This window comes from Haliotis cracherodii, unplaced genomic scaffold (assembly GCF_022045235.1).
Source record: "Haliotis cracherodii isolate W230 unplaced genomic scaffold, xgHalCrac1.p SCAF_9, whole genome shotgun sequence".
Classification (NCBI taxonomy): domain Eukaryota; kingdom Metazoa; phylum Mollusca; class Gastropoda; order Lepetellida; family Haliotidae; genus Haliotis; species Haliotis cracherodii.
Window position 1 is genome coordinate 5,550,183 of NW_027266343.1, and position 23,411 is coordinate 5,573,593.

The following is a 23,411-nucleotide window of genomic DNA, read 5'->3' on the forward strand; positions in this document are numbered from 1 at the left end:
CGAGGATACACGTGCAAACCGGATCAAGTGTCAACGCTGATCAAATATTACACATGCATAAAACCAAGTTGAGAAGAAAAAATAGTTTCCTTCCGAGAATAAATATGTTAATATCACCAACGAATGTTCATAATTAACACCTAAAAAATATAAAACTGACACCCAATGCAATTTACGGTAAAACGACAAATATAATAATGTTGAAAAGGTGCAATAAAAACAGTCCCTTTTCCCTTTTCTTATATATATACAGATGTGTGTGTGTGTGTGTGTGTGTGTGTGTGTGTGTTCTGATGCATGTTTATATTTATGTGCTGTGTGTGTTTAAATACGTATTCTTTGTGGTTAAGGGCGAATGAAAGTATAAATAGCATCACACCCTTAAGTTAGATTCAGAGTTAAGATTTGAAACATTTCCTAGATTCCTTGCCACGTTCGCGTTATTTAGTTTGAATAATCCAAATGAAAATCTGTTAATTATATGTATATATAAGATCACAAACATGACTGATTTTACATATGTCACATTTAAAAAAACGTGCTCCTGCGCTCTTTCAATTACTTAGATAAAAAGCCCTTAAATTTAAACTCAAGGAATTTCTTGAATTTCTGAAAGTGGCAGTTTGATTGAGATCTCACTTTATGTCGAGAACGTGGGACATGGGCCCCCGACCAGATCCCCCGACACATGATTTCCTCGTCAAACCCCCGGGGTAGCGTTAGATGGGGAGGGGGAGGGGGGCAGAGGGATAATGTTCTCTTAGTTTACCCACGTGCTGGTCAAACCATAATGACATCTCCTGAGACCGATTCTCAACATCACTTTCACTTTTATCTCCCCGTGTCTTAAGAGCTTGGTATTAACAATTTAGAACTTCTAAAACGAACCAAGTTATTGCCATCACACAATGAAAATTGTCATTTCCCCCTCTCTATACGCTCAAATGATCCTTTGCATGTGTGAGAAATTCCTTCTAAAATCGCGGATAGATCATTCGTTATTGACTATGAGTTAGGGCCATAGAACAGCTCGCTCCCTCACACTCTAGTCAACACATTTCCTCGGCAGTCGATCGCGTCTCCCAACGCCCGCTAAATTTATTGTAAAATTACCGTCAGCTCTTCTTCATCAGTAACTTGGAGCTAATCGCGCCCAAGCTCCAAGTCTCATCTCATTTCCAACTTAATGCTATCAATTAAAGCGATAGCCAATTAGCGACGCTCTGAGGAATTAATAGGAGTTCTCTTTCAATTAGGCCCGCCGACCCACAGGAGCGAGCGCACGAGCGAGGGGAGGTACTACGCATGCGCATAAGTTAGGATCGCTGAAAGCACTTGTTACTGCCATCCCATTATAACAATCAAGCAAGGTGCATACGGGTCGCACTTGGAGTGAAGACAGAAAGCTTGTTTTGAAGACTCGTCTAGTTCGGTCGTTACCTTTCATCTCAGCTACCGGTCTGTTGTGTTCCAGGGCGACAGAATACCCCAGTCGAGACGTAGTTTGAATTTGAAGTGACGCTCTAGTTTCCAAACGTAGGCCACTGATGACAGATTTTATTTTGTGTTTTTGTTCAATTTGAGTGTATGCAGAACCAGACAGAAGTACCCTGCCCTCAGGGTGAAACGTATGAACGACTGAGAGAATATTCGGTCCGTCTTTTGCAACAGTTATATCAACACAGGATGGACACCCTAGTCAACAGACTCGCCGATACCCGCGGCCCAGACAGCCCAGTGTCCGATGACGAAAACTCCGAAACATTTCCCGACACGGATATAGAGGAGAGTGAGAAGATTCCCAAGGAGGGGAGAGAGTCGGACACTCCCACACCCACCCCTAGTCCCGGGGGGTCACGTCACACACCCTCACCCCACAGGGCGGAATCTCCGGATGAGCCGAAAGTTCAAACGACATCGTTTAGGGTGGCAGATATTCTCGACCCCAGCAAATTCACCGGCACTACAAAATCCCGGGTGTGGCATCCGTGGAGAGACGAGAGCTCCTGTGACCCCAGTCAACTGGATGACCTCACACATAGCTCAGGTAAAATATTGATCTGCTTTTTTTGTTGACACATTTTATTGATTTGTTCTTATTTTCGTATCTGTTTACACAGAAGCACATGTTCGTCAATGTTATAGACTCACCATAGGCAGTCTCACAGAGTAAATTGTCAGTTCGTTTTTATTATCATATTCTTTTGAGTTTCTCTTGAAAATAATTATTTATTCAGAAATATCAGTCATCCACAACCTTTTATTTAAATTCGAATAATGTGTATAAGTCGAGCGTAAAAATAGCATACGTTTTCTTCTTAAAGTAAATGTGTTGCATTCTATTCAATGTATTTCATGTCTATCAAGGAAATTGAAGAACAGACGTATATATATATGTCATAGCATATTTTGTTGGCAAAACGAACAAATATATACATACTAAAATTAATTGTTTTTTGTTTGTGGTACTGTTCTTTGATTATCAACTCATAAAATAAACATTGTAGATTTTATGAACGACAGTTGCGGTTTTCCAAACAAATGTGGCAAAAATTTCTATTTAAACGGATCAATACTGCGACCACGTATTTTGTTCATATTAAAACCTCACAAATATACCATATACATATTTTCACCAACCCATAAAACCGGTTATGTTTTGCCATGTTGCTCAATGTTTTGTTTATCATAATAAATCTTTATTTCGTGTCACGTTGAGGTTATTTATTCTTATATTTATTTTATTGAGCCAATACAAGCTTTCTTGCCTCCTTCGTCTGCATTCGTCATTATCGTCGTCAAACTTGGAGCCATTACGCCTCGCTTCAACTTTTTATTTGATCTGGGTCTTTATGCAATCTGCTTTTTACGTAATCGGTTCAAGTTCGTTTTAAATGGAAATCCACATTTTCCAACACCAGAACGAAGTTTTTGCTGAATTCGAAAAAACACATGATAAAATTCAGCCGAAAAAACAACCCACCCACTTTTTAAAAATTCCAATATCAGTGCACAGCCATTTTTTAACACTTTAATTCTTATGTGTCGATGTGAAAGCAATATACTTGAACACAATATGCCTTTTCCATATCGGAATTATTTAAGATACTTTCACGGTTATTTAATCTTAATTTAATCTGTCAACGCATATTGTAAGAGACCCATGTCTCAATGATAATAATTAGTTAAGTCAGATTCCTTAGAATTTCGACGACGGGGATACCAACGTTCCCACGGGGAGGGTAGATTAGAAGCGTGTGTCCCGGCTAGCTGTAGATCATCACACACAAATCTAATGTCTCGTCACGGCAAATCACCTATCTGCTAACTCTACATAACCACAACAAGATCTGGTTACATGTCCCTGAAAATCAAGAGAAAGAAGCTTTTCAGTAATTATATATTTATGTGTATTACTCGCGCAGCGTCCTGTAAGAGCGTCTGTCAACAAATCTGGTAAACTCATTAATAGATTAAAGGCACTGTCGCTGTCTTGAGTGTCCCTGACCAGTGGTCAATGACTTTGTGGGGTGATTAGACAGCAAGTGTAACGCGTTGTACCAGCGGGGTGGACTTTGAAGAAGTCGTTATGTTATATTACAAGAGTCATTATCGATGTTTGGGTTCACTTACATAGCACTAAACTCTAAACTCCACACATCTCCTGGTTTTACAGAGACCTGTTTACCCTAAACGTGTTTTACATTGACCATGACGGCATTGTAGTACATCAAGTCAGAAACATACGTTACAAAGGCCATCAAATACCACTCCTTTTAACAGAAAACGTTAACACTAAAAAAATATTAAAAATACCTCTTTATTTCACCCTGTCGAATATATTTCATGGTCACTGAATACGCAGAATAAGTGATATAAATGGACTGTCACGGTGCAGTTTTTGTTGAGATTGTAATACCGATTAGTTGAAAGTGTACTTACATAATCATTAAATGTGTTTTTCAATATTGATTATTCCTATACTTAATAATCAAGGAAAGTAAACCATCTTTGACAACATTTCCCTCACATTCTGCTGGTGAATTAAATATTCATTTTGATAAATTCATTATAAACAGTTCCACTTAATAGAAGGGAGCACAGTGTAAAGACGAACGCTCAAATAGACAAAATGGGATATTTCCTCTATGACAATATCTCCCCATCTGGAGCACACTGGGTCAATAGAAATTGGCAACATATATTTACTTAATAACATAAAGCGTCAACATATTTAATATACGAGTTTATATTGAATTACTGCAACATTTGGAAATGATATTTACTTGACATATGCATTATGTATCATCGATCTTAAGACACGTCCTTCCCTTGGCACTCGACTGTCAAACTGAGAATGCTTCTAATTACTTTTTGCCGTTTTATTAAATGTTGAAGTAAACACCATCAACAAATTGAGTGAAAAATCAACCGCACTGGCGATCAGATTTTAATTAAAGCCTCACAATTCCTGCGTCAGCTGTCATCGATCTTCAAATTCCGACTGGAGGTTAAGCTGAATTATTTTGATACGCCTATCACATTACAAAACGAATAATATATATTTAATAAGAAATCGTAGAAAGGGTGAATTGTTTTCCCCCATGGAATATGTGAATAATTATATTTTTAAACCTTCAACTGACATTCCTTCGATAACATACATTTATGTCAGGATGTTTATGGAAAGGAAAATCGGGCCATAAAATAACATATATTTTACGAAATACAAACAGTTTAGCAATACGCGAGTTGATGTTAGCTGCTCAAATACTGGGTCATTTCAATGCGTGGTTTTTATTACTTCAGCTTACGACAGTGGAAGATATTTAGCGTTACCGGCACGTGTTGTTCATGTGTGCGTTCTTATATAAACATACAATAATTACCATGTTAATTAAAAGCTCATATTTCCTGTATGAATTTCAAACATAACGCGTGTGCTTAACGCCGGTGATGTTGCGTAAACATTGGGAGGAACGAATCTCCACGGAAGTAGTTAACTAGTTAAGCGACAGGCATCATCAAGAAACTAGCGGGTTAATTAGCTTACATGGAAATAACACGTTTTTAAATCGAAAATGCCACTTTTTAACACACGGTATATGAAGCAAGAAGACAGCTCGCTCTTTTAGACGTGATCGTGTGTCTATCACGTTCGTTCAAAGCTAAACTCCATTAGCCAACAGCATCGAGATGGTTCGCACAAGGGCTCCAAAAACAGGATAAACGATTAACTGTAATAATTTTGAAATCCATTCTTTCCGGAAACATGGTTGGTAAATGAGCCATGTCAAAATATTGATTATAAGTTAGCAAATGCAACAGGAAAAGACCCCCCCCCCCCCCTTCCCATTCTGCCCCGTGCCTTGTTTCACATGGTCTTGGTATAAATGTTCATGCATGTAGTTTAACCGTAGATAGCTAAGAAAATTTATCTTGCATGCAAAGGGGCGCTATTATTCTTCTACATATGAACAGCGTCAAATGGAATTTTAATGCATCGCATGATTATTACAAGAAAACATACCATTACAATGTAGAGTTGTTTACGTTAGCGAATAGCCAAAACTACATCAAAATGCATTTAAATGGGTATTATACTGTTGGTTGTGTCTTGCAGAATGTTAAGTGTTATTCGATGAGAACTTAGCGGGGCAGAAAATATGCTGTAGAAAACGTATGTACGAACTGAAATAACAGTTTATAAGGTTTAATGTTTTCGACAAATGCATTCAAACAGGCAACCGATCGCGATGTTAAAAAAAACACACCGCACGTACTGTCAAAGTTGTAAAGATGTTTTTGTGTGTGAACTTTTCCTACATTTTAAATAAAAGAATATTACAATTCTTGTTAATCTCAACATGAATTATGAATGAAGACATTGGAATTAACAGAGTCGGGTGATAATAGGGAAACTGTATTATACTGGTGAAATAACTTATGGGCGATCTTCGGTTTTAATATATTGTGACGGGTGGTTAAGGGCTGTCGTGTCGTTTGACGTAGCTGATACGTTGGGTCGAGTTAGGAAGCTGATTGTGGGGGTGAGGGGTAGGGGAGGTGATGGGGGGGGGGGGGGGGGGTATAGCCTGGAGAAGGGTAAAAATAGTTACACTGGAGGTTGTTCGATTGAGCGGATGAATAACATGAATGGAAAGTTAGAGAGAGACGCTAGTAGCGGGTGGGGCGTGGGGCTGGGGGAGGAGATGGGGGTAGCCGGTTTGCAGTTCATATAATAGCGACTTCATCAGACTTGACCGGTCTCTACTCCAACACACAATCGCAGGGTCAGCTCAGGCTATCTCGGCTCCATCACAACCACTAGAAAGCGTTCAACTGAGAAATTTGCCAATTAGATATTAGCGATTTTAGTGTCGCGCGACACTAGGGCAGAAATTAGCAAGCACATCTGTTCCACTGGCTTCTCCCATCTCCAGCGATTAATAGACGGGGGTGGGGGTGAGGGGTGGTGTGAGGGGGAGGGGACTGACCCGATATGAAAAGATTGGAAATTGATGATGTCCCATGAGACTGAATGTAGCTGGGCCGAATGGCGATCTAAAGATGCGCTTTAAGATAGGTTGAAAAGCGTCGCTGACGCATTTAATGTTTAAATCATCCCTTTGTCTGCTCGTTTATTCTTCTATAGTCGGTACGGCGGGATCGACCCAGTATTTATGCATCTTTAGACAAGACGCCACTTGACAATGATAAACCTCTCCCGTTCCTGAAAGTCCTAATGTCGCAAGGAGGCAATACGGCTATGAGTGTTTGTTCCCGAGATCGGACACATATAAATCAAATATGTATGCGGGGAAAACAGACCGATATGCGGGGGGAACAATGTCCTAATTTGGTCAGCAGCTCGTGAAGTACTCCAGGATCAGAGAGAATCAGCACCGTGGACAATTGTTTCTAACGCTGAATCTGTTGGCTAAATTGTTATATTGCCGCCATGAATTGAACGCGGATCGCGACAGTGGGACGGAGCGGGTTTATCCAATCAGACACCTCCACAGAAGGGTTCGCTAAGCTATTATCATTTCAATAACATGTTCTTTTGCATTTTCACTTTTACTCTTCTTGTGAAACTTCACCAAATGCTACAGAAATTCAACTTTGTCGAGCTGGACAAAAGTTTCCTTTTAATGGAGACAGACGGAGTTTTAAGATCTCAGTACCTCGTGGTGTGAACCTTGCATCCGCATCTGTCATTCACGCCATCACGTGCGTTAAGTCATTTGTTACTATTTTAGATTTTGCTAAATTTAAGAAAAAAATATATTTCCATACACAACGAAATTTCTAGAAAATAAAATCTATATACCTAAATTATATATTACCGCTGCTGTGTTAACATCAAACACATACTAAACAAACAACGTTATTGTAACTGCATATTCCCAAAAAACTAACACAAATCATGATGACGCAGAACATTAAAAAAAATCTATCAGTCACTGCCAAGTTATACATAATGTAACCTGTAAATAGACTTACTAGCGTAAGGTACGCTGTAAAGCTGCAATGATTACAACAAGCACTTTTCACATCCCCAGCCACCGTTTAGTTCTCTCAGCAACCAAATAAGAAAAACTAGATCAACCTAAACCAAGTCAAGTTTCCTTGATAAGACCGCAGATTCTTTTGAAAAAAAATACAATTAATTGAATTATTTTAATGTAATATAATACTATCCATACACGTTATGTGTCCTACAGTGTAGAAAGGTTGGCTTTGTTTAAAACATCTATTACGACTAGGGCATTCAACCGGAACGCAGGCAAACTCCGTTAATCGGATGTTACCGTCCCAAGCGAAATCGTCCGGAACGACGAATTTCCAGATTGACGAATCTTTGTTACTGACCTTTGTGTTATAATTTTTATGTAGCATTTTTAGCAGTTATCGAAAGCAGGGGCTCTATACTAACGGTGTTCGCTGTAAAGTTGTCCGGGAAAACAAGGTTTTTATTTTGTGTCTTGAGAGTTCCAATTGGTACATTATTTGATTCGTTGCTCCAAAATGTGTTTCACATCTCTACCGAGTCGTCAATAAAACTATTTTAAAAGAAGAAAAATAACACCAACGAGTATTTATTGAATACATGCCATCAGGACAAAATACATATGTGTTTTTGGCTCGAACAATTTTCTATATCTGAATCTTGACGCTTTACAGATTTTGAAATTGGCTGTGAATATTGTTTAAGTCCGAATTCTCACTTTCCAGGTTCACCTCACGACGATGATCTCTTGTCACGTGACCATGGCGGCGACTCTGACGACAACGACATCATGGACGGTGATGACAAATGTGATGACGACGATGATAATGACGATAAGGACCGAGAAAGACGTCGAAATAAGTCGTCGTCATCTGACGGTGGAAAGGCAGGAAAACCAAGACGGGCGCGAACAGCCTTCACTTATGAACAATTGGTGGCCCTGGAAAACAAGTTCAAAACGACTCGCTATCTGTCAGTGTGCGAGCGACTCAACTTGGCCCTGTCCTTAAACCTCACTGAAACTCAGGTCAAAATCTGGTTCCAGAACAGGAGAACGAAATGGAAGAAGCAGAACCCAGGTTTGGACGTGAACAGTCCAACAATTCCTCCATCATCTGGGAGTATGAGCACTTTTTCGTCACCTTACTCTGCCAGCATGTTGTACGGCCAAGGCCTCCATCCATACCTCCCAAATCACAATATATTAGGGCATCTTGGACTATTCAGAGCGCATGCGTCATATCCCGGACAGGCGCATTCGATATACTACCCCTACTTTAGCCAAACCACGTGATACGAATCACGTGATACGACATGGTGAAAAGTTTGCGTCAGAATGACGTGAAATGTATTACCACTCGTGGTAGACGTCCTGTCTCAGAATGACATCATAAACGGATATGACGTCACAAGTAATTTATTGACGTCATAAATGACGTCATCGGGAAGAAATAGTGCTGGAGAGTCCTACATACTCTTATATTGAACTGTGCCAATAGACACCTCTCCCAGGAACACAAATGCCAGAAACACGAGTCAGAACAACAGAAAAGGGAGACTTCGGTCCGATGTCATATAGCCGTCATTGAGACACCGTGTCCACATTGTTCGCCGTTGTCAGTTGCGACGGAGATGCTGCTGCAGGTGTAATGATGGAAGATGATTCTGGCACAGATGTCCGCCATGGGGACGTGGTTAGGTTGTTACTGACGACGAAGTGACCTCATTCATAACTATTCTTCTGTACATATATGGCTGTGGTGAAATTAGATGTATATATATACATCAAAGGTGCAAAAATAAATAGTGCTGAAAAAATAATGAATACAATATATGACTTATGTTTTGTTTTGGATCGCCGTGCTTTTAATTTATTCATAACTTTTGCCGATTAATGACCTTATTTTTCAGTTCACCCTAGATTATTCAGTGTATCTTGTCCCTGTATTACGACACATACTCTAACCCGGTCCATTCTCCGTCATGGCTTCTTTCGAAAGTGACGTCAACATCTATATATCTCTTATCGCTAACAAACCCTTTAGCCTGGGATTTATCATACTAGATTGGGGATACGATACACTGGATAATCAAGGGTGTTTTCAGTTAAACCGCTAAAAAACCCAATAGGACCAATTTTAGTTTAACACCTTCAGGAGTAGCAAAGATATTCATGTGAATAGAAAACTTCGAATGTTGTAAATGTGTTTGGAAGTCTCGTTTATGTAATATACAGTATACTACGGTTATAACGAACTAAAAGGGATTGCTAATTTTGGTTCGTTACAACCGAAGTTTGTTGCAAGCATATTTTCAGCATATCTTCAGCAAATGACCGGGACATAAAAACAGTTCGTTATATCCCTCAGTTCGTTATAAGCGTGTTCGTTATATAATACTCGATACTTCGTTTAATTGCGTAGTATGTGAACAAAACGTTTCGAGAAAAAAACGGTTGGAAATTGCAAAACACCATGAGTTGGAGCAAAGATACCGTTGATTGAGTTATGTTTACTACATATCTAAATTAACTAGCTGTATAACTAAACCTCTGGACGAAAAAAAACCCATATACATCCACGTTTGATGGTGACTAAAATGAAACAAATAAGAAATAGTTATTCGATGGTCCTGTGTTTGACACGGGTATCGTGGTTGTGTCTTGGACGTTGAGTTTGTCGTGTGCTGTGTTCATCCTATTAACGTGTTGAGAACGTTTGTATTTTTTTGGGATAAAATCCAATTTTCAAGCATCTTTTGCTCGACAGTTTAGATAACTATTCTAGTCATACAGAACTCATGCCCCGAGAACTCTAATGCTCCAAGGAAATATGTGAGCCACAACGAATTGATTATTTTCTCGTCGGATTCAGGGTTACTTTAAAAAATAAAATACAACGTTGTTTTCTAGGGAATCCGTTATTTTTATGAGGCTCATATTATATTTTGCTATAAACAAAATAACTCATGGAGAAAATATGCCCACTTTCGACGATTCTTAAAGAGGAATAAGACAGACAAAATGTATCAAATTGGAGAAATGGTGACTTTTGATGGCATTTTAACAAAATACGTTTGACATTATCTTCAAATATTCGATTTGTTATAATCCACAAACTCAGGACAAGTGTTACAGCACGTTATTATCTATAACGACGTCACACATTGAGCACAATCTTTAAAACATACTAACATTTCTACCTTTTCTATATTTTGTATGTGTCACACACAACAGCAACTGCTTTGTTGTTTAACGCCCTCGGTAATATACTGTCTATGCGATAGGATTTTTAGAATAATCAAGTCATCAGACAATCTTGTGATTGACATCATGAGCATCGATATACGCAATTATGATGTAAAAACATGAATCAACCAAGTCAGCGAGACTGACCACCCGATCCCGTTAGTCGCCTCTTACGGCAAGCATGGGTTGGTAGAGAGTACATCTAACCCGGATCTTCACGGGACAATGTATTGTGTGTGTGTGTGGATGTCACATACATCGAGTGTCATTATGATATCACCTAGATAATGTTGGTAAAACAAACCCATCCATATGCTTTAGGCGACTGATAAACTGCAGTCGATAATCACGTACTGGAACACACGGCAAATTAGTTGTCCATTACAACGTGACATAGACGTGCGACTGTACGTGATCCGCTGGCTACAACACTCAGTGCACGTGTGACAGTTCCCCCACCATACGGACCTAACACCTCGCCCCTGCAGGGTTCACTCTCCCTTTGTAGCGCACCATGGCATTCCACTCACGGCGTTTAATCTAACGCTATATATACAACCTGCGCAAGCGCTTTAGCACTTCTTCATTTCTGGTTTGAAATAATATACTCGTAAATACTAACATAAACAATTAATATAGTAATAACAAACACATACATATACAGACAGGCATACACATACATGTAGACAGACATACACATTCAGACAGACATACAAACAGACAGACAGACATACTCACATACACATACAGATAGACAGACACACATACATACACATACAGCCAGACATACACACATTCATAGAAACACATACATACACATACAGATAGACAGACAGACACACACATACATACATACACAGAGACACATACACACATACATATACATACAGCCAGACATACACACATTCATAGAAACACATACATACACATACAGATAGACAGACACACACATACATACATACACAGAGACACACAGACATACATACACATACAGACAGACAGACATACACACTTACACACAATCATAGAAACATACGTACACATACAGATAGACAGACAGACACACACATACATACACAGAGACACACACACATACATACACATACAGACAGACATACACACTTACACACATTCATAGAAACACATACATACATATACATACAGACACACACGTAGACAGATACACACACACGCACATACAGACAAACACACATACGCACATACATAAACATACAGACAGACATACACACATACAGAAAGACATATACACATACAGACAGACACATAGATAGACATACACAAACATGCAGAGAGACATACGCACACATGCACATACAAACACACATATACACACATACATACACATACGGACAGACACACATAGACAGACATACATACATACAGACATACATACACACACATACACACATACAGACAGACATACACACATACAGATAGACATACGCATGCGCAGACACATACATACACATACAGACAGACAAACACACACACGCATAGACTGACATACACACACATATACATACATACACATACATACAGATAAACACACCCACATATACACATACAGACTTGTTAAACGTGTATGCCCTAAAAGATCAGCCAATCATGATGTCAATCATTGAATTGTCTGGTCCAGACCCGATTATTTCCAGAGCGCGGCTTTAACCACAACAAATAAGCAAGAAACAAATCACGAATCCCCACCTGTCTACTGCGTAAGCTATGTTTCCATATCAACTAGTCATTTGTAACAATCGTATACCTGCACTAAAGGTTTGAAGAAATACATTTGTTTGTTCACAATTTGACGTACCCATACTGAAATCCTAACACTGACACGTAAATCGATTATCGATTGTCATTTTTCGAAACCATTTCAACAGGTATTTGATTATTCTCTCAATCGCTTTTATTTTGATGCGAACCAGAACTTGTGTCTTCCAGAATAACGTGTACGATCCTATAATACAAATATCCATCCGATATATCGACGGTGTCGTAGATATATATTTACATGCCATTCTATCAAGGTGTTCCTGACGTTACAAGAAAGTTCAAGATATAGGAAACTAGATAGGGAGTTTAGCTTAACGTTTGTGTTCAGATGTGTATATACTGGCGGCCAAGAGAAGATTGTACTTGACCAAATAATTACAAACGTTATCAAAACGGTTCTAGATTGAAAACAGTCACTGAAACTTTGATACCAGTCTCATATACATCACTGTGAAATAACCATTTCTTGTCTTTTTTTCATTTTAGCCACCATCAAATATAGGTGTATATTTTCTTTTGCCCGGCAGTTTATACTGTTGAAATCCTCCCCATAGCCCTGCACCATGACCGTGGAATATATTTATTTTATTAAAACTAATAATCTAGCAATGCATACAAAAGCAATTCTAGCCAGTTCAAGCTAGCTCTATCTGAAATCAGCATGGGGAATTTTTTTTATTTTTAGAGTCAAGAAAGATATTGTGTAATATAAGATTTCAGAGACTAAATGTTAGTCTATCCTCCCCACTGCGCAAAGAAATAACACTTTAGTTACACAATGATGTTTTGGATGTATGTCATACCCTTCATTATCTATATCGGCAAATAGGGTTGTAAACTATTAAAACTTAAACCATGACATAATTGGGTTTAGATGTGACGTGAAATGAATAATTAGGTTACGTAACTATTCTCAAGACTTTACCATGTCTTTACTTTTATGTAATATAATAAATATTTGACTTTCACGAAAATCCATAAAATCCACAGCTCTGTTTTTGTCAGTTTAGGAAGTAACACGGTAGCGTAGAGGATACATATCGCAAGTGTATTATTTATATATCAAAAACTTATTTGCTAAAAGTAATATGCTCTTCCTAAACTTAGTTTAATAGATGTGTTTATTGTGACGAAGCATTCGGTGAGACTGTTGCACCTTCATGCTGCAGACATGACAATTGCACCAATTAATAACATGTACAATTAAAAAATCAATATTGGAATTAATGCATATGTGGTGCAGTAGGATAAGATACTGGATGCATAATAAAATACACATAAACTGCACATTACTAACACTTACATATAGACAGATGAATTAACTCAGTTCTTATGCAGTTTTAAGGAATATTTGATACCAAGATATTTGGTCCAGAAATATATATACGTGTATATATGTGATTTGTTATATACATATTACCGCCTTCCTATTGGTAATATGTTTATAAATAAAGACAGCAATGTCTGCCTATACTATGTGCATCATTTGAAACCTGTTCAAAATTCTGACCTGTCGATCTAGAATTGCAACACCCTTCTAGTAATAGCATATTCTCAAGTTCCCGTTGTGCTCAGCATATTGAACTATTTTCCAGTAAAATCAAAACCCGATCCTTAGTTAGCCACCAAAACACTCCGTGTGAGAAAGTGGTAAGAGGTGTAGAGTGCTTGACAGTGGCCATGGCTCGGTCCTCAGCTTCTGTCTGTTGTCGTCATGTGGTGAACACGTTGCCAAACACGGCAGCATTCTCCCCACACCTTCTAACACGTGGTCACCGCCACTTACATCAACAACCGAACCAGTTCGCATTGTAGAGCGTTCTGTTGGAAATATGCTCACGCCGAGCAGTCAGTCATGAAAACTATGGACAATGTCTGCATGGCTCAATCTGTATAAGGGGGCGGTGGGGTAGCCTCGTGGTTAAAGCGTTTGCTCGTTACGCCGAAGACCCAGGTTCGATTCCCCACATGGGTACAATATGTGAGGTCCATTTCTAGTGTTTCCCGTGGTGAAATTGCTGGAATGTTGATAAAAGCGGCTTAAACCCATACTAACTCACTCACACAATCTGTTCATCGCCATGGTTGTCTGAGATCAGGCTATAACTGATGCGATGAATGCTTTATTGCAGCATACACGTGTTAATACCCGAATCTGTGCCAAGAAAACTAGTGGTTGATATTATGAGCATCCACACACAGGAACGTCACGTTGTAGGCACGAGTTCCTGAGAATACGTGGATACAAAATATCCACAGTGCCATTGGCCGGTTGGGGGTGCATTAGTACAGCACCATGACTGTGGAATATATGTACTTTATTAAACCGAACCTAATTGTTATGAAATCAGCATCAAGATATAAAGGAATTTATAGAAGAGTATTGTATGGGTAATAAAAGATTTCATAGACTGTATATCAGTCTTGGGCATCAAGAAATAAAGGAATTTAGAGAAGAGTATTGTACTGTGTAATAAAAGATTTCTTAGACTATATATCAGTCTTGGGGGTCAGATGAAGCAACTAAATATATAACGTCAACGCCGAAGATTAATAGTCTCGATTATCAACCGAACTAGATTCCATTGGACGTTAAAGGCAAACTAGTGGTGACAAGTATATCAGTGGATCACAGTTATTACACCCGGTGTTCGTGCAAAGGGTAAGCATGTCTTGTATCTACCAGTTGGGGGTTGACAGTGGGTGGGGTGGCAGAGCAGGTAGTATCCAACCTCTCCCCATTTTCCCAGACACATTTACAGTTAACTACGTTTATACCGAACACGCTTATAACGAACTGACCGATATAATGAACTTATGTTTTAGTCCCGGCCATTTGTTGTATATATGTTGTTTATATGCTTATAACGAACTACGGTTATTACGAACTAAAATTAGAGGTCCCTTTGAGTTCGTTATAACCGTAGTTTACTGTACACGTATTTCTGCGCACACAGACGAAATTCTCTTATTCAGTCCAATAGCCCGTTTTTAAAATCATATAACTCCTCTGTAATACATTGTCGGTTAAGAGAAAGTATACGCTTGAAAACTGGATTGGACTTAAAAGTTATAAACGTTTCCGAATGGTCACAAGATTAAAAACAGTCGCCCAAACACTGTAGGCCAAAGGTCCAAAACACATCTATGACGATTGTCTAAAGAAAATCACCCTGGAATAACCATTTCTTGTTTGTTTCATTAGCCACCATTCATCACTGGTGTATTCTTTCTTTTGTCCGTCAATTTATAAACCGCCTCCGTGGTCTAGTGGTAGTGCGTCCGCCCGGAGAGCGGAAGGTCCGGGGTTCAATCCTCAGCCGCGTCATACCAAAAGACGTGAAAAGATGGTACTTGTTGTTACCCTGTCTGGCGCTCGGCATTAAGGGGCTAAAACAAGGACTGCTCGGCTCGGAGTCAGTATACTGTGTCTGAGTGGGGTATTCATGTTAAACTGCGGCATTGTATCTCAGTGAGCTAGCACTATAAATCGGCATCAGTTCGGACTAGTACAAGCAGCAACACACACACATACACGTGCATGCACGTCGCTATATAAGTGCAATAATCTTGGACGCGACGTTAAACCCCATTTCACCTCACCGTCAGCTGATAATTAATAAAATCCACAATTCACCATATTCCCCCTTTCACACACAGGGTAACCTCGTTTATCCGGATAATGCAGCTGCAATGAAATCGTCTATTGCCATACGTCCGGATGAACTGATAACGTATGCACTAAAAAAATGTTCATTGTCAATTACCAAAATGAACCTTCACAAAAAAATGTGTTATTGGAAACTGACTTACTAATAGGTTGTGTATCAGATGAAACGATTTAATATACCCAACCGAGAGTTGAAAACAGCGGAATTCTCGACCGTTTACGCTTAACAGAGCCGCTATAGTAACAGACCCACTGACTAAGACGCAATGAAATGTATTAAGTTGCTCAATAAATATACACGGAAAATGGAGAAATTTAGCTTTAACCCTAAAATGTTTAATACATATAATTCGGACACAAATTGATATTTCTTTAAAAAGATATGTGTCGAAAACGTGACTGGATTATTGGATAAAATCGAATATTTGTCGAGTTACCCAGTCCTTGAAGAATGTGTGCTCTCAAAGAAGTATATTGGCATTGATATGCTATTGATCATATGACTGATACACCAGCTCCAACAGACGAGACGTTTCTAATCATGCTGCCTGAAGACGTTCTATTGGCTGCTGATGGTTAAACCATAAAGGTGGTAAAAAGCGTCTACTGCATTCCAGCACGTTCAGTCGGCTGCTTGGTGGAATGGGTATACTTGAACTCCGACAGAAACCAAATTATGTCGAACATACAAAGTATGTGTTATACATATACAATGTGTCTGACATTAAAGTATGTGTTATACATATACAATGTGTATGACATTAAAGTATGTGTTATACATATACAATGTGTCTAACATTAAAGTATGTGTTATACATATACAATGTGTCTGACATTAAAGTATGTGTTATACATATACAATGTGTCTGACATTAAAGTATGTGTTATACTTATACAATGTGTCTGACATTAAAGTATGTGTTGCACATATACAATGTGTCTGACATTTAAGTATGTGATATACGTATACAATGTGTCTGACATTAAAGTTTGTGTTATACATATACAATATGTCTGACATTAAAGTATGTGTTATACATATACCATGTGTCTGACATTAAAGTATGTGTTATACATATGCAGTGTGTCTGACATTAAAGTATGTGTTATACATATGAAATGTGTCTGACATTAAAGTTTGTATTATACATAAACAATGTTTTTGACATTAAAGTATGTGTTGCACATATACAATGTGTCTGACATTAAAGTATGTGTTATACTTATACAATGTGTCTGACATTAAAGTATGTGTTATGCATATAAAAATGTGTCTGACATTAAAGTAAGTGTTATACATATACAATGTGTCTGACATTAAAGTATGTGTTATACATAAACAATGTGTCTGACATTAAAGTATTTGTTGCATATATACAATGCGTCTGACATTAAAGTATGTGTTATACATATACAATGTGTCTGACATTAAAGTATGTGTTATACATATACAATGTGTCTGACATTAAAGTATGTGTTATACATATACAATGTGTCTGACATTAAAGTATGTGTTATACATATACAATGTGTCTGACATTAAAGTATGTGTTATACATATACAATGTGTCTGACCTTAAAGTATGTGTTATACATATACAATGTGTCTGACATTAAAGTATGTGTTATACATATACAATGTGTCTGACATTAAAGTATGTGTTATACATATACAATGTGTCTGACATTAAAGTATGTGTTGCACATATACCATGTGTCTGACACTAAAGTATGTGTTATACATATACAATGTGTCTGACATTTAAGTATGTGTTATACATATACAATGTGTCTGACATTTAAGTATGTGCTATACATATACAATGTGTCTGACATTAAAGTATGTGTTATACATATACAATGTGTCTGACATTAAAGTATGTGTTATACATATACCATGTGTCTGACATTAAAGTATGTGTTATACATATACAATGTGTCTGACATTAAAGTATGTGTTATACGTTTACAATGTGTCTGACATTAAAGTATGAGTTCAATATATTCAACGTGTCCCACATGTAACATGTTGGTTATGCATAAGGAAATACAGTAAACTACGTTTATAACGAACACGCTTATAACGAACTGACCGATTTAACGAACTTTTGTTAGTCCCGACCATTTGTTGTATAAATGTTGTATATATGCTTATAACGAACTACGGTTATTACGAACTACAATTAGTGGTCGTTTAAACCGTAGTTTACTGTATTATGCAATGTGTCCGATATACAAAATTATGTGTCACGCTTATACAATGCGTCCAGCATGAAAAATTATGTGTCATACATATACCATATGGCCGATATGAAAAAAGTATGCCCTACATGAAATAATTGTGTTATACTTAATATAAGGAAACAAACATATCAGAGATTAATAAGATAAAATGTTTAAGCATGCATGATGCAAGATATGTGTCAGGTTATATAATATATGTCACGTATATGTCACGGGTCTCGTAAGCAAAATATGTCAGAATGGATACATTTGTTGCACTTTGTTTTACATAATTTTGCAATACGTGTCTGATATAATACAAATACCATACATAGAAACTCACATGTGTAACGCATACACTATATAAACATACAACATATGGTTCAGATATTATCCGCATATAAATATGTGTCTGACATGAAATATGTCATAAACATGCAGAATATGTGTCAGATATACACAATAAGGGTGAATAGGCAATATATGACAAACAGATCAAAATAAGGCTATCTACAGTCAAATCGCATATTGGTTTGTAAAGGGTTAAAGCGAAATTTCTTAAATATTTTCATAATTGTCTCTTACAAAGCAAACACTGTTCGAAGGAACTCATACAGTGCTATTCTACTTGTCGTCCTCAGTTCCAAATAAAAGTCACGCTCATATTTCAATTATTTCATTTTTTAACTTTTAATAGTTAAAGAAATGAAATATTTGTTTGTGTTATTTGGAATGAAATATGATCGCGACAATAAATAAATATATATCACAATGAATAAATATATATCACAATAAACGCCAATTCATCATTTACTATTTTATAGTTTATTTGAATAGTTGAATGCATTTATTTTGAAATTCAATACACATATTTGAAGTAAAATAAGCGTTTTTGACGTAATGGCGTTTATAAGATTCCCGTATCCAGTATCTAAAGTAAAGTGCTGGGTAAAAGAAAGTGCACACCCATGTGTGATGGTGGCTAAAATGAAACAAACAAAAATGGCTATTCGATAGCAAATGTGTGTTTTTACGTGTATCATAGGTGTGTTTTGGGCCTTAGGTTTTCGGCCAAGTAATGTTTCGATAACGTTTGTAATTTTGGGGTCAAATCCAATTTTCAAGTGTATGCTTTCTTTTGCCCGACAGTGTATTAAACACTCGTTTAGCTGGAAATCTTTCGCGAACAGACAACTGTTACATAGAAATAGAATTACTTTGCTGCGGCGTATAACAACACTCACCCTCTCCCTTTACTAGCATAAGCCTCATGTTCATGCATAGTTCTTACAATGTGTGTAAAATTTCCAAATTTGACGCATCAGTGACAAAAATGATATCTGATGCAATTCCCTATTTTGACTAATACCCTATGTTCCCGTGCTTTTTCAGGTGAACAATTAACTTGCCATTGCATGTGTTTGTGACGGGTTGCCTCCGGTGCTGCAAGACACGCTCACCTTTTCGCAAACACCTGGTATCATTTTTACTATTTGATAGTGATTCATAAACACATGCTCATGATATAGTCGGAATCGTACAGTCGACTCTTTCTATTGGATATGGAAAGGTTTTGTGGCTTTATTTAGCTGTTTCTCCATAGGTGGGGTTTGGGGTTGGGTTTGGGGTTGGGTTGGGTTTGGGGTTTGGTTGGGTTTGGGGTTGGTTTGGGTTATATATTATATATATGGGTTATATTTAGCAACATGGGAAATGACTCCATGAATTAAGGACCTGATGTCACAATTTTTATACCTCGAAGTGAAGAGCAAAACACACCCTTTTTAAAAAGCATTGTTTTGAGGAAATGCCCATATAGTTAAAGAGATTAATGTTCGTTTTTAAACTGAAAAGGATCTTATGCAGAGGAATATTTAGACCTTGAGAGTGCGTGACTAAACAGCGTTACCAGTGTTATCACGCGCTTCCATTTAACTCACTCCTAAATCACCTGTAGTCACAACAATTTACCAGTTTTGTTTTAAGCAGTAACCAGGCTGGCTGACGGACGCCTCCCACAGTACGTCATGTATAATATGTGCGTATTCTACGAAAACAAACTAACCAGGCGCCACGTACAAAACCATTACATACATGCCCACGTGTTTTTCTAGCAATAACTTTCCGTGAAAAGAACAAGCCAAACACATATAAAGCATAGTTAACTGCTATCATCACAATACGATTATGGCTTGAACTATAACACGTGCACAACGCTCTAGATAAAACAACGCGACAAAACCCTTTCCATGATCAACTGTCTGCTCAAAGCAACATCCATTGTCCATTGTTCAATCAACGCAATGCAGATCAACCAGTGACTGGATTGCTCTTTTTTGTTGTTTAACGCTGCACTCAGCAATATTCCAGCTACATGACAGCGGTCTGTAAATATGCAAGTCTGGACCAGACAATTCAGTGATTAATATCATGAGCATCGATCAACGCGATTGGGATCGATGACATGCATCAACCAAGTCAGCGAGCCTGACCACCCGATCCCGCTAGTCGCCTCTTACGACAAGCATAGTCGCCTTTTACGGCAAGGATGGGTGCTGAAAAAAACTATTCTACACCGGGTGTTCACGGGTCGTCAGTGACTGGAACTCTTTGGGCCATAAGACAGATATTTGGTCATTCATAATTTCGGGACAACCGTATGATCAATATAAAGTGATCCGTTGGATAATGCGAATGACTTAACGGAAAATATAAAACTTCATAAACTGGTAAATAACAGCCATCATGAGTATGTGTTTGTGAATAATCAGTGATAGTGATATGATATCAGTTGTTTGCGAAAACGTGAGCCTATCCTGCCCCAGCGGTGGCACCGTTCACAAACACACGCAAAGGCAAGTCAAATTTGGAAACATCCTCCACATGTCTACAATACCACTTTTTGACAGCTTTACTAAGGCCTTGAATGTTGTAACACTGCACGAACAACGTTTGAACATGAGTCGTATGACGCACTTTGAAATCGTCGTAGAAGTAGCATGCTCGACTACACCTCAAAGGTACACATTTCAGTTTTGTATTTGGTTTGTGTAAATGGTCGGTGAATAGTTAGTTATAAGTCACATAATTTTGTTTTCAATACGCCTGTTTAATTCCACAGAAATACTCACGATATCTCATTACATTCTCTGCATGGAGGGTGCTACCGGAAGTAGGGGTCAAGTATGGTCTAACTATTCCGCATTCCCCAGAAAAAGGCGTCATCATTTGTGATAGTTTGACACTTCCAGTTTGACTTATCTTGGAATACATTTTACAAGCGACAGAGATCCACTTAAACGACGCCCTCCATTGGCGTACAAATAATGTACGTACTTGTGAACTGTTCATGATCAGTATCAAAATCATCGTGTCGTCAAAAAACTGACAGATAGTTTATTCAGTGGCAGACCATCGGCCCATAATACATTACTACAGTAAACTACGGTTATAACGAACTCAAAGGGACTACTAATTTTAGTTCGTTATAACCGTAATTCGTTATAAGCATATATACAGCATAACTACAGGATATAGTCGGGACTAAAAAGTCATTTCGTTATATCCGTTAGTACGTTATATGCGTGCTCGTTATAACCGTAGTTTACTGTATATGAAAAGTATATAACAATCCATTTATGAAAAAAATAGGAGTTTATGTGTGTCTTAATAGCAGGTCGTTGCTTAGTCTGTCTCTCAGTGAGTGAGTGAGTTAAAGTTTACGTCACATCGGCAATATTTCAGTCATATTGTGACGTCTCTCAGACTCTAGAGAATAAATTTGAAATGAAATCAATCCAACTCAAGTCTAGAGTTATTTGGCAAGTCTAGATTGCCTGAGCCTGTTCTGGGCGCTATTGGGATTTTATTTAATGTTTTGTGGGACTAACTGTCATTCTAGTTTTGGGTATTATCAGACAAGGCGACCAGTGTAAACACGTACCACGCTCATTACATAATATGTTTTTCACACATCTGGAAAAATAAAGCAAAAATAAGTTTGCTCAAAACGCTAAACAGATAGAGGACAGTCTGAACACAAAAGAGCAGTAAGGAAAATTAAACATGTCGAATAAATAATCCTTAAAACCAAATTGTCACGTGGCATTTTGGTTCAAGACGACGTTGAAAATTTCCTACATATGTGTAGAATACGACGACAATTCTAATCATTCGCTTTTCAAAACCAACAAAAGATGTTTGTTTTAGGAAAAAGAGGCTGGAAACCAATTTTGCTTCTCGTCAGTCCTAAAAGCGTATGCCAAACATTCTAATGATGCGGAGGTAGCCATGATATGGCGATGCTATCAATATTATGATATCTCGTAACTAGTTTCATGGTGGGGGTACGTCTTGGCATATGTTGCAAACTGGTGCTTAATCACTTTACGGCCATGGTAAATTTGCGTCAAAATACTTTCAATAAGGTTTGTGGGTGTATAGAGCTTCATGACGTCGGGCCTCATTTAACACGGGCAGCCCTTTACTCTAAACCGCCTACCTGAACTATTTTCTTTCGCAGCACAACTTTGCAATATTTTCTTCCTAGTAAAACCATCCGCTCTACCGGGCTTTACAAACAGAGAAACAAATGGATAAATACTTAAGCTGCAAATTATCTGTGTTTGACTTTAACGGATGTTTAACATGAAAACACTAAAGTGGACCTATTTTCCGCGGTCGGACTAACTTATGTTTTACTCGGTTGTTTGTATTGTTGCGCTCCAGTGCATGAAGAACGCGCACGCCGAGCAGCGCCATGACAAAGCTAGCTCAGCCTCGCTATGGTTCGGCGGTGAGACCATTAATTCTGCTTTCGGTTATTTATGTTTCATTACGAATCCGTAGCTTAACAGCCGAGAGCATTCCAAACTTTGTCTGTGGCCCTACTCCCCCTCCTAAACATTTTGGGAGAATAGGAAAGACGGGAAAAAATTCCTCCCCAACAACCATTTCTGTAT

At 38.1% G+C, this 23,411-nt stretch overlaps 1 protein-coding gene across 1 annotated transcript; it reads left to right on the forward strand.

The window, feature by feature from the left end:
• Positions 1-1,361: 1,361 nt before the first annotated feature.
• On the forward strand, positions 1,362-9,293 carry LOC139452544 (homeobox protein slou-like). The gene is made up of 2 exons (XM_071234057.1): positions 1,362-2,047; positions 8,239-9,293. Exons 1-2 carry the CDS (start codon positions 1,588-1,590, stop codon positions 8,805-8,807), a joined length of 1,029 nt encoding a protein of 342 aa, XP_071090158.1. The 5' UTR covers positions 1,362-1,587; the 3' UTR covers positions 8,808-9,293.
• Positions 9,294-23,411: the final 14,118 nt, after the last annotated feature.

Bases quoted from the DNA above. Each gene is read 5' to 3' on its own strand.
- LOC139452544 (XM_071234057.1), top strand. From the start codon at position 1,588: ATGCAGAACCAGACAGAAGTACCCTGCCCTCAGGGTGAAACGTATGAA. The intron at 2,048-8,238 runs GTAAAATATTGA...CTCACTTTCCAG, and splicing joins TGACCTCACACATAGCTCAG to GTTCACCTCACGACGATGAT.